This window comes from Lissotriton helveticus, chromosome 1_1 (genome assembly GCF_964261635.1).
Source record: "Lissotriton helveticus chromosome 1_1, aLisHel1.1, whole genome shotgun sequence".
Classification (NCBI taxonomy): Eukaryota; Metazoa; Chordata; class Amphibia; order Caudata; family Salamandridae; genus Lissotriton; species Lissotriton helveticus.
The window spans coordinates 1,664,487,540-1,664,500,883 of record NC_136057.1 but is presented as its reverse complement, the minus strand read 5'-3'; the positions used below and the strand labels follow the sequence as shown (position 1 = coordinate 1,664,500,883).

The following is a 13,344-nucleotide window of genomic DNA, read 5'->3' as shown; positions in this document are numbered from 1 at the left end:
GACTCAGATGATGTCAGCAGCCAGCTGCTGGTACTCGCCTCTTCTGCCTCCTACAAGATTCTTCTTAGTTTGCGTTCTGGGCCTATATAATGTTGGCCTCTGCTGCTGGCCATTCTGTGTCCTAGCTTTTCCAGTTCCTCTACATCTTCTTGCTGGACCTGAATCGTATTGCCTGCCATAGCTGCATAATTCAGTCCTGGCTCCAACGGCCGCTCCCTTTGTTATGGTACCTTTTTGTGCAGTGCTGCTAGCTACTTCTTTAGTCGCATCTGTAATTTATCATTCTAAGTCCTCTAGGCAGCGCTGCTAGCTACTACTCTGGTCCAGTGAGTAATTCCTCATGCTAAGTCCTCTAGGCAGGGCTGTAGCTGTGTCTCTGTTCCCAGTGGTAATTCCCTATTCGCAGTCCTCTAGGCAGTGCTGCACCTACATCACTGATCATACAATCACTACACTCCAAATCAAAACACATAGGTAAAAGGTTTGGCCATTTACAACGCCAATAGCTCTAACTCTCACAAATGCAAGACCTACTGCATTGCAAATGCTTGTTTAGTTTTAACTATCTGTCACAGATCATTAAAGCAGCCTTAGACGACATTTTAAACTGCATTCACCTTATGGTAACTATTTAAGTACATATTGATTGAAGGCTTTAAGTGATTTTCTTCATTTTCGTAACGGCCAGGACATTAAAATACTGGTAAGCTTGGTTAGAAAAAACAAGCAGGTGGCAAACATAGCCACATCAGGAGTTGTGGCCTTTGGGCTACTTTATTTCACCTCGCCTGCCCAACCTAAATGTAGTGGTTCTGGTTTTCACCAATGTTTCTGGCTCTATGAGCTTTAAAGTACATCATTTATCAAATATTTCTCTAAAACTGAGGTCAATTGGACTAGCCAAGTGCTGCTTCATAGATCTGGGAAGGTGGGCCACTTTTTTGGGGGTGCTCGGCCGAATTGTGAGCCCAATCCGACCTAGACTATTAATCAACTCACAGCTGCACTGAAATCAGTTCAGAATGCAGGAGTGAGGGCAGTGTCAAGGTATGCTCAGCATAAGGAAACATGCTTTTACTAGAGATGCCCTTTTCTTCAGCAGAAAGCAGGAATAAGAAGAAATACTAAATTCTGCACACAAGCATTTGTTTTAAGGTGTATTTTCAAAGTAACAATTTTCCACAACACAAATGGCAATATGGCTAATATAATCTCGTACATCGGGAACACATACTCCGACTTCATCGTAACACTTTAGGCCCTAAGTAATACTTGGAGTGTCAAACTAAATGGGCCGCAATAGTCCCTTAAGATATGCATACTGAGGTCCTTAGAGGCCTAAAACTCCTTCCATTGGTGATATTCAGCGCAGATTTCCCCTCCTCTGCCGGGGTTATATATGCGACTCGACGGATGCCCTCTTCTGTTTGATGTGCTCCATCTGCGCCTTCTCGGAGGTATCCAAGCTGATGTTGTATTTTGCCAAGATCTTTAAAATCGGGACAAGTTTAAGCCACCACTGCTCTTTGGGAAGACGGTGCCTGAAATACATAAGTAAAAGAATACGTTGACAATCTTTTTTCAACTACATCTGAAAAATTACCCTTCTTTTGCCTGTTTTCAAGATGGCTGAAGGGCTCAATGGTTTGAATACTACTGAATAATGCGGTTATCTGAAGGCCACAATTTCGAATACAAGAAAAACGGCACTGCTTTCCATTGTTCCGACGTTGATAGACTGAATACCGTTAAAATTGATAATAAAAACTTCAGTTATTTACAGGGGTTAGAAACCACGGAAGTGTGGCATCAAGCGCTATCTAAAAAAAACAATGACTAGCATTCTAATTTTCAAATATATAGTGTACGTGTGGAGTTTTACAAAAAAGCACATCCAAGGGACCGGCATAGAAAATTAATATACCCAAATGTGCTACAAGAGTTGCCATTAAAAACTTTGGGCCTCATCTACAAGAAAATGACGCAGTGCCGCAAGCCATTTAGATGCATTGTGCTGCGTCATTTTCAAAGCACAGGGATCTGTCTTATTAACAACAATACGACGCATCCCCCTGTGATTTCCCATGCGGTGGCGCACAATTGGCTGCCATGCGCCAGTGCAGGCACCCCTGCGTAATTTTGCAAGGGTGCATGCACTGAGGGATGATTGTGTTTGTGCAGGAAGTGACACCTTCCTGCACAAAAACAATAATTAATAGCATTTTCCTCATTCCATTAATGCTGCAGAATAGAGCACACATAGAAAGAGGAAAAAAAACGAGGAGAAATGAAAGCATTTTTCCTTCTGCCATTCCCATGCCTACCCTGGGGAGGCGTAGGATTCTGACGCATATCCAGTTTTACAAAATGTTGTAAATCTGGGAATGCGTCAAGTTCCATGGATTTTGCAGTGGGAACACCCACAGCAACAGCCATGTAAAGCCCCTTTCACACAGAGTGATGCATGAAAGAGGTCCATATTTACAAGACCTTGAAAAGTGACACAGGGTGACTTTACGTGGCTTTGTAAATATGGGCAAAAAAATGGCGCGCGCACAGCGCGATGGGCGTGTGAATAAGCCCTACATGCCCAAGTGCTGGGGTTAACCCTGGGGTTAAAACTCTCGTTTAAAGGACACTGGGACATTTGCACAAACAAAAGTTGTATTAATTTTGTCTGGCACTCCATAGCAACATAAAAGGGACCAAGTCCTAGATGTTTATTCTGGAGCAAACTGGGATTACAAGAGCCTATTTACACCCGCCATTTTAGACTCATAAGTCTGGACCTGGATGAAGTCTGACTTTCCTGGGGCCCTGCTGAGATGGCTGAAATAGAGTTCACAGTTCATCCATACTTCGTACCCGGCCGCACCCACACTCAAACCTTTCTGCAACACTTAACGCGTAAGCACAGCTAAACCCCATACCCAGTACCTTACAGGTAGGCCTGTTACCACCCTATACTCTCTAAACTAAGCACTACTAAAGGCTTCCAAGGAACCAGATAACTGAGGGAGCGATTTGCAGCATTTTAGGGATATAAAGTGCTATATGAACTGTACTGTACCAATGCACCTTCAAGATGCTCCAGATACACACCACTGAAAGAAATTGGGGATGGAGAATAAAATGGAAGGTGTAAATCAAAGATGCTCCAGATATCTCATAATCGCCACAGAGGAAAGCCTGCCAATGCGATCGTCAACTTTTAAAACAATACATCAGAAAGTTAAAAAGTTCCACTGCTGTCCTTCAGTACACTAGGGAATGGCCGGTGATACTCCCAGTAGACGGGCACCTTGTAAAGTGCAAAATAAAACTCAAGGTTCCCTGTATTGTATGTAGAGCCTTTACTGTTAGAACCCATAACATTGCCTAACAGTCCGAGGGTCACCATACAACGTTTAAAAAAATCTCTTGAGGGTGTCAACCGTTTATTCATTAGTGGAATCAAAAACAATACGAATCTAAGGAGATTATCTTTACATGATGTAACAAGCATTTGCAATGCAATAGGTCTCGCATTTGTTGGAGTTGGAGCTCTTGACATTGTAAATGGCAATGTTTTTCAGTTATGTTTTGTAAGTGCAGTGATAATTTAAAGAAACTAGGCTATTGCTGGTGTTTGTAGGCTGGAATACCAAAGTATTGCTGCCCTGAAATCTGTGCTCAGAAGGGATATCCAATACAAAATGAGTTAATTTTTTGCACACAGACTACCAATGTTGTTGTTTCTGAATACTTTTTAAAACTTTCCAAGGTATCTTCGTCACTTGACGAAATGGGTCATAGCAAGACAGAAAGTCTGTTGTCTTTTATTTACTGGCCGTACTACCCATATTTAGGGATGCCTTAATGCATGTGCTCTATATACATGCTTGCTCTCTCGCACTAGTGCAGGTCCCCTGTTGTATTCTTCAAGTAAATGTTCTAGCGAGTCTTCAAAACCACCTGATCGGAAAAGGCATCTCTGGTAATATGTGCTGTGGAATTTGTGATATGCCATGCCATGTCTGCACCAGACTCAAATCCTTCTTCACAGTTCCAGCTTATTTGTTTTCTTGCTATGGAGAGGGCTCCCGCAGTGACATTGGGGCTTACAGGTCTGTTACAAGTTATACTGTCTATAGCTTAAAGACATGACGTGAACTAATGTAAGAGAAGGCTCGTGGGGCTGAAAATTATTTCTGCTTGAATCTGGGGACTATTGATCTTGCTGCAGCCAGTGTGGATGCTGCCATACATCTTCCACTGCGATAACTGCACAGTGGCATGACCAGGGCCATTTTTTGCGGGTTTATATTGCGCGAACTCGAGCAAAAGGTATTGGAGTATTTTACATGAGCACTAGTTGCATTATGCAAATTCTTTTTTTATGGACGTGGCGAATCAGTGATTTGGCCCTAATCACAGGAAGTTGAGCCAACAGCGATACTTGAACCCAGTTCCACAGTTGGCAGATGTTGTTACCCCACATCCTGTCCCAATGCGGACACAGACAGACAGCTGCGGTACAAATGGGAAGACCATTCTCCTGTTGTGGAATTATAACTGGGCAGTAATACTACTACTGCTATAAATGCATTGCCGCTTCTGAAATGGAAACGCTCCTGCAAAGGCAACTTACTTTTGCGGCAGCACCAACAGCCACGCTAAACTGAAGTAACAAAAAAAAAAACACGACTACTCTGCCTTTTGTTGCCCCCGGGAAAAACAGATTTACATCCTCCGTTCTTTTAACTATCGTGGCACGCATGCACTGTACCTGGAAATGATGCCATGTAATCGATCACACCGATTATCGACTTATAAAGGGTTTCAACTGATGAAAACAAACATGCAACTACCGCTGCATAGCGTTTATGAGCAGAGATTAACAAACAGAAGTAAAAACAGCTATAAAGTTGTTTAACAAACTTTGCAGCTAGCAAAGGTTTCCATGATGGCTGCAAGATCGTTAGCACCTTAAAACTAGAACCAGTGCCAGACTTAACGAGACGTAAAAAATAAGTCACGTATTGAAAAACTCACCGCCGCAGCCCGGCTTGCACAGGAAGCCAGGCAACCTGTGTTGGGACGGGGCCGCAAAAAGACAGGAAGCAGACGGGAGCCCACCTCGCGCTCCTGTGCCCGTGAAGTCAGCCGGAAGTGAGCGTGTGAGCTAGCGGGGCTCCCGTGCTCGTGGAGAGCCCTGCCTGTTGCTGAGACTGACCCGCTGCCGAGGGAGAGAGGGACACGCGGAAAGAGCCCGGTGAGGGGAGGGGGGGGAGGGTGCGCGCGCGCGCGTGTGTGTGTGTGTGTGTGTGTGCGTGTGTCTGTTTGTGCGCGAGTGTCTGTGTGTGCGTGTGTCTGTCTGTGTGTGTGTGTCTGTGTGCGCGTGTGTCTGTCTGTGTGTGCGTGCATGCGCGCATCCTGATCTATTGTGACGGAACAGCATGCTGGAATCGGAGCGCGTGTTCAAGCGCGTGACCTGATCCGATTCCGGCATGCTGCGCGTGCCCATCTCTTGTCTCCTGGGAAGCACAGGCGTTGACTATAGGTCTCGCGGCGAGACAGCGCTTCGCGCTGTAATCGCCAGGGCGAGACCTAATAGTGCTCATTCAAGATGTGCACCTATGAAATGCTCTTTGTTGACATGCTGCTCTTGAAGAACTTTGGATCAAAGCTTTTTGCAATATTTGCAATATTCAAGGCTACTGTAGGTCTATTCATAAAGGAGACTGTCATTGTTTTAAGTTTAACTAGATTTGTACCAACATTTCCAATGACAAGGCAAACGGGTTGTAATAATTTAAATTAGAGAATGATGTTGGGATGGTGTTCGTTGATGCTGCATTACATTTTGTGTTCTGATTTCTCAATCTATAAAATGATGTGCGATCACCTGATGCTGACAAAGCGAATTTCCCTGTGCATTTCACTACATAAGATCCTAAAATTGGAGGTAAGCCAGTCTTGTTTCCCCACACTATGAGAGCAGAACTATGTCAGTCGGTATCTTGATTTGGGCTTAGAAAATGTTCGCTTTGAGAATTTACTTCATGTCAGACACTTTGCTGCATCTGGTTCAGCCTTATGCTAAATCCTTAAACTGATTTACAAAACATTTTGACTATTATTTTGTGCCTTCTGTATTGCACTTTAATTATTTTATAAATCTTCATGGTTTCAACATTTTAGAAGGTTTATGTCCCTTCTTGACTCAAGAAATTTGCTATATGCATTTTGACAAATGATACGTCATGTCAAATCACATAGTGAGATTTTTGTTTTACAGCCTATAAAGCATACAGATAGTTATCCAATGTGTTGAAAAGTTTAGTGTTTTCCAATCATTTTTTAAAGATATTTTAGGAAAGGTAAGCCTGAGTAAATCCTGAGGACGGTAAAGCTTACCTGGCAGACTACAGAATTATTAGAATATTTTATTATTTACCATTCAGAACCTCCAAATTGTTAGATCTTTTATGCGAACCTTGTGCTTGAAATATCACTATTTGGCACCTTTTCTCAAACCTTTCTTAAGATAGAACATATCCCACTCTGTTTAAGGAAGGTTTGGCTTGCTTGCCATAATTCAGACACAATTTACAGATTGAAGCACCTTTTTAAACACAACCAGGATCCCACTCCCTCAACTCACAACTGAACAGCCAGCAGGGTAGAGAGAGTGGCAGAAGTTTTGGGGTGTCCATGCAGGCCATGGGCTGGAAAAGAGCTGAAAATGTTAGGCAGCTGCTAAGAAACATTTTGGGAATGTGCGCTTTTTTTGTTGCATTTTAAGCACTGGTGGATAGCCCCACACATGCCTCACCCAGCCGCATTCAAGTTGTGCCACTACACATACCTGTAGGCATGATATTATCCAGACTCGTGATCATTGCTCTCCCTGTGCAGGCACCTGCTCAAAAGTGTAAGATTGCACTTCATAAACTGGTTTGCATGCTTGCCAGCCTAGTCTTCACCCTCACTCCTCATTTGCCAAACAGTGTTATAGATACGAAGGGTTCATATTTTTTTCAGACTATGATTTTTGGAGGCAAAAGGTTGAACCAGAAACAGAGGAGAATGAGAGGCATTTGTGGAGTCTGGAATAACATCTCTAGCAGCTGGAGGACCAAAGTACATGTCCAAAGTGTAACATAAATTAGCATTCATTATTATGGAAAAAGCAAAAACAAGATAGAGGGAAGCTGTTTCCAGGTCTGTGACTGCAAACTTCCATATGAAGCAACTTAATGGATTTGTTTTTGGTTTTTACTGCATCACAACATTTGATGATCGTCTTTGTCATGTCCCTTCTCTTTAAGTTACTTGGAGTTTTGTGATCTAATGCGTTTTAATGATATGATGTGCTATTTGATATTATTTTCTCTTGAGTGGGGTTTTATGCCCTGGTTCTTTTACCTTTCCCTCTAGGGTATCAGCCTTCCATCATTTGAGCGAGTACATTTTTAGTGCCACTTCTGCCATATCAGCATATCAATGTCCAGTCAGACACAGTGGAGAACGGTGGTGTGGCAGCCAGAGGTTGTCGCCCTTATCACTCCTTTTCCCTAAAGTAGAATAAGGTAAGAAAGGTGCGACGCACAATCAACGGGAGTGAGTACACAACTCCAAGTCTTTCTGAAATCGCACCAAATGTTTGCTCCTCAGCAGTCAGGATATGGAACTCACCATGGTACAGTGACATTCCTCATAGCACTACTTGATCAGAAAGTAGTAGCTGCCCATTAAAACAATATGTCGCTGCTTGCACTTCTGGATTTGGCTGCAATATTTAACACGGTGGACAACTTTATAATATCAAGTCTTAGGTCTGAGGCTGCTGTGTTGGCCTAAGCAATAAGATGGTTACAATTTTCCCTTAGTGGTGGGATTTGTCAAGGGTTTAGCTAGGCCTTATATTATCTGTAGAGTGATGGATGTGGTGAGGGATGCTAAGCCTTCTCCACTTCCCCCCGCTGTACAATATCTTCAACAAGCGTTTTAATTTCTACTGTTGAGGCCAATGGCCTTTGGTTGTTGTCCTATTGCAATTTCACTGCAGATTAAACTGGATATGAAAGGTCCCAATGAAACATTTTGTGGCTCTGAAAAGAGGTCTGAATGACACAGCCCAATGGATGGACTTCAGTGGTCTAAAGTTCAATTTACCAAACCAGAGGTTCAATGAATGAGCTCTAGTCGCAAGCTTCGCGCCACTGGCACGAGCCCTCAGAAATTAACTACTACTTTTGTGAAAACAGCAAACCATATAAGAGAGACTTGGATTCCCATCTCGATTCTGAATTCCTTATAGCCTCAGTAGTCTGTGTTCTTCTGTCTCTGACAACCACAACAGACACTGCCCAAACTAAGTTAATCACACAATAATTGGGAGCTTTCTCCTTAACGATAAATTGAATTAGGCTAACGGGACTTTGGGAGGGAACCCCAGGGCCAGAATAAAAGGCTGCAAACTGTCCCAACTATAACAATCTTACTGGTGCTCAAACTCACGAAACTAGACAGCATCCGAGGACTAATAAGCAGTCTTCACTGCTTCCAGGAGCCAACTGCATCAATTTCAAGCTGGCAGCTGCTTCCTGTTGAAATGCTTAAAAGGCAATATCCCTCCCTAGTTAAAGAGCAAACTTTAACATTATCATTCATCGCTTGCTTTGTAGTTTGACAACAGGATGCTTCTAAATATAACTCCAATCAAACTGCACTGACAAGGAGATAGAAGGTTCTCTATTTTGGCACCAGGCCCTTCAGAAGGTGGGTACGGAGAGTGGTCATTATTCCTCATGCCCAAATTATTTTTAGCCACCCCCCTCATAATTCTTTAGAGCTTGTAAAACAAGCATGTGCTATTTATTAATGACAAAACATCTAACAAAGCTAATACCAGTAAAAGGCGTCAGGTGCTTTGAGCTTGTTGTCTTGGGACCCTCAAAAACGTCTGACATTCTTGATTGGGGCATCAAATCTGGAAAATTATGATCTTGCTTTCCTAGGCTTTAGAAGAGTCGAACAAACATTCTTACTCAATGACCTAGAGATTGTACAAATGAAATTGTTTACTGAGGTGCACAACATGCGATTAATTTTAATTAATTAGTTTTCGACTGGGAGCGCATAGACACAATTAATTTTGTATATGGACCTTAAAGAAAAAGTTACTTACCTTCGGTAACGATGTAACTGTAAGAGACATATGTTAGTTATAGATTCCTTACCTCGGAATTTCCACCAGGTGTCAGACTGGATCTGGAGAATTTTTCTTAGCAGTACCCCTGCGCGTTGATAGGTGGCATTGGTCAACTCCGCACCAGTCATCGAGGTTGCAGGGTTGACGTTGCGGTGTCTACTTAGACTCCGCCCCTGCATGCTGACGTCAGTTCTGATATGACTTTCCATGCCAGAAGCGCAGCGCCATGAAAGACACGGACTACTGGTATACCACAATTAGGGCCCTGTAAGAGATTCCCTATCCCTAGAAGTCAGTTCGCAGAGCAGGGAGGATGGGTGGGGCGGTAGGGACTCTATAACTAACCTGACCACATCCTGGTCCGTTAACCATCTCTTACGAATACATCATTACCGAAGGTAAATAACATGTTCATCTGAAAGAGACAGTTAGTTATGGTTGTATGACATTACAACGCATGCTAATACATTGCATGCCATTACATCGCGGTTTTTACAAAGCAAGTCGTTACAACGACTTGCGTTGGAGGGCGCTGGACTTAGGAGTAGTATAATTTACTATTCCAACTCCAGTCTACATACAGTAGGGAAGGTGTTGGATAGTAAATTATACTATTCCTTGTCCTGGAGCGCCATCCAGCGCAAGTCGTTGTAACGACTTGCGTTTTAAAAACCGTGATGTAATGGCATTGCGATGTAGCGACTGCGTTGTAAACGACGTTTCCCGTTAGTTTAGATACCTTACCTTAGAGTAGATACCCCAGCAATACCAACCCCGGAGGAGGCTCTTCGAGCCAAGTTCACACCAGAAAGTTCTGGAGGACAGAACCAGCAAAATAGCCATCCCTCTGGACTTGACTGTCCAGGCAGTAATGTGTGGTGAACGTGTGCATATATGCCTGTGTTGCCGCCTGGCATATGTCAAGGAGTGGGACTCCATGTGACAATGCAGTAGTTGCTGCCATAGCCCTAGTGGAATGAGCACGCAGCTCCAATGGAGGTTCCTGTTTCGCAAAAGCGTAACATATTTTTATACAAAGGACAACCCTTCGGGAGATGGTACACTTCTGGGCAGCCCGACCTTTCTTGGCACCCACATAGCCAACGAAGAGTTGATCGTCCACCCGGAAATCTTTAGTGCGGTCAAGGTAGAAGTACAGCGCACGTTTTGGGTCAAGATGGTGGCGTCTCTCCTCCTCCTTGGAAGGGTGCGGAGGTGGGAAAAAGGTGGGCAGAGTGATAGTTTGTCCTACGTGAAAAGGTGTAACTACTTTAGGAAGGAACCAGGGTCTCGTCCTAAGCACCACTTTGTCCAGATGCTCAGAGAAGAAAGGGGGCTTAGAAGAAAGAGCCGGAAGCTCACTCACTCTGCGAGCAGAGGTGATGGCAACAAGAAAGGCAGTCTTCAGAGTGAGGAGCCTAAGAGAACAGTTGCGAAGAGGCTCAAAAGGAGCGCACATAAGAGAAGTCAAGACAAAGTTCAAGTCCCACTGGGGCATTATGAAAGGAGATGGAGGAAAAAGATGAATAATGCCCTTAAAGAATCTATTCACAATAGGGGACTTGAGTAAAGAGGGCTGATCTGCTAGCTGAAGGAAATTGGAAATGGCTGCAAGATAGCCTTTTAGAGTTCCCAGAGCAAAGCCCTGCTGGGCTAAAGAAAGAATGAACAACAGAACCTCAGAAAGAGGGACAGGGAGGGGATCCACAGCATTTGCTGTGCACCATGTCACAAACGTGTTCCATCGACCGTTGCATAAGTCTTAGTGGAGGGACTCGTGGCTGCTAAGTAGACGTTAGAGACTTTGGGCAGAAGGTCATAAGCTGTCAACTGTTGCTGCTCAATCTCCACGTAAGGAGGTGGAGGATGGACAGGTTCGGGTCGAGGACCGTCCCTTGTTGCTGTGACAGATCCTCACGTAGGGGCAGTCTGATCGGAGGATCGATGGCCATGCTCATGGCACTAGATTCTTTGTGCCCAGTCCGGAGCCACAAGAATGACTTGAGCTCTGTCACGCTTGATCTTCTTCAGCACTCGGGGCAGAAGTGGTACAGGTGGAAAGGCGTACAGGAGGCTGTAGTTCCACTCGTGACGAAAAGCGTCGCTGAGCGAGTGAAGCCTTGGAAACTCCAACGCGCCAAACTGCTGACATTTTGCATTCTCTTAGGTGGCAAATAGATCTAACCAAGGTTCTCTCTACCGCTGAAAGAGATCTTGCACCACCTCTGAGTGAATACGCCATTCGTGATCTACCAGGCACCGACGGCTGAGTTTGTCTGCCCTGGCGTTCAGAGAACCTGCAGGTGTTGAACCACCAAGGTCATGCCCTGAGGTTCCAGACATGTCCAAAGGCAAAGAGCCTCCTGACATCGGGTCCACGACCCCACCCCGCTCTTTTTGCTGCAGTACCACATGGCGGAGGAGTTGTCCGTGAACACCTGCACTGCCTTCCCCTTGATGGAGGGAAGGAATGCCTTCAGTGCCAGGCGGATCGACCAGAGCTCCAACAGGTTGATATGAAGCCCAGACTCCTCTGATCTCCACCTCTCTCATATGCCGCCCCATCCCAGGAGTGACGCATCGGTCACCACTGTTAGTGCTGGTAGGGGAAGGGAGAGGGGTCTGCCTCTGACCCAATCCTGGTCCGTTAACCACCACTGCAGTTGATGAGCAGTTCCCTCCAAGATCTGGACGCAGTCGGAAAGATTCCCCCCGATGCTGTGCCCACTGGAACTTCAGGTCCCTTTGCAGAGCCCACTTATGCCACCTGGCGTTATCTACCAGCATGATGCAGGAGGTGAAAAAGGCCCAGTAGCCGCAGGGTGATTCTCACAAAAATACGGGATAGAGGCTGAAACATTGGTATCATAGCCCGAATTTCCCAGACTCGCTGTTCGAGAGGACAGGCCCAAAACTGCACTGTGTCCAGAACAGCTCCAATGAAAAGGAGCGATTGAGAGGCAGTCAGGTGTGACTTCGGCACGTTTATGTTGAACCCCAGCAAGTGCTGGAGGTGGGAGACGACAGCCTGGAGCGAGCCCGCCTTCAACAGCCAATCGTCGAGATAGGGGAAGACTGGAACCCCTGATCTGCGCAGATGAGCTGCGCCCACCGCCATTACTTTTCGTGAACACCTGAGAGGCACTGGTAAGGCCGAAGGGGTGCACAGTGAACTGAAAATGCTCGGGCCTACTGTGAATCGTAGGTAGAGTCTGCGGGCTGGCAGGACAGGGATATGGAAAAAGGTGTCCTGCAAGTTCAACGCCACCATCCAGTCTCCAGGCTCGAGGGCAGACAGGACGTGAGCCAACGTGAGCATTCTGAACTTCTCCTTCCGGACGAAGTGGCTGAGGGCCTGAGGTCTACGATAGGATGCAGGCCTTTGTCTTTCTTGGGCATCAGAAAGTAGCGGGAATAGCAACCATGACCCACTTCTGGCACAGGGACCCTTTCGATAGCTCCAATGGCCAAGAGAGCTGAAACTTCCTGCCCAAGAAGCACCAAATGATCATCCCGCATGCGATCGAAAGACAGTGGCATGGAGGGAGGGGTAGTTTTGAAGGGGAGGAAGTAGCCCCTTCGGACTATCTGCAAAACCCACCTGTCAGACGTGATGGATTGCCAGTGAGGGAGGTGATGGTGAATCCTGCCAGCCACTTGCCGGGGGTGACCCAGAAGGGTTGGACTAGAAGGGTTTGTAGGCTGCTGCAGGGGGGGGGAAGGGTGGACTGGCCCGCCTGCTGGATTCCGGACCCACGAGGTCGCTGTGTCCAACATCCGAGACCACGCAGAGGCTGGGCAGCTTGTGTGAACTGGTGGCTAAACTGGGCCGCGCGTGCTGGGGTGCCCCTTCCGTAGCCACAAAAGGGGCGAAAAGCAGACTGTGGTGGACGGGAAGATGCAGCGAGGCCCAAGGATCTGGCCGTAGCTCGAGAATCCTTGAAGCGCTCTAGCACAGAGTCTGCCTTGTCACCAAAAAGGTGATGGCCATCGAAGGGCATGTCCAGCAAGGTTGACTGGAAATCCCCCGAAAAGCCTGATGTCCTCAACCAAGCATAGCGCCGAAGGCCTACCGAAGTGGCAATCATTCTGCCCAGTGAGTCAGTGGTATCCAGACCACATCGAATCGTGAATTTAGCTGCGTC

The 13,344-nt window shown here is 45.8% G+C and overlaps 1 protein-coding gene across 2 annotated transcripts in view; it reads right to left on the bottom strand.

The window, feature by feature from the left end:
* Positions 1-1,144: 1,144 nt before the first annotated feature.
* The window catches only part of LOC144830473 (ATP-dependent 6-phosphofructokinase, muscle type-like), a 409,256-nt gene continuing 397,056 nt past the window's right edge, over positions 1,145-13,344 (bottom strand). For both annotated transcript variants that reach the window (XM_078688915.1, XM_078688914.1), the window contains exon 23: positions 1,145-1,541. In XM_078688915.1, the coding sequence (XP_078545041.1) occupies positions 1,394-1,541 (148 nt within the window). In that variant the 3' untranslated portion in view covers positions 1,145-1,393. The remainder of the gene's footprint in view (positions 1,542-13,344) is intronic.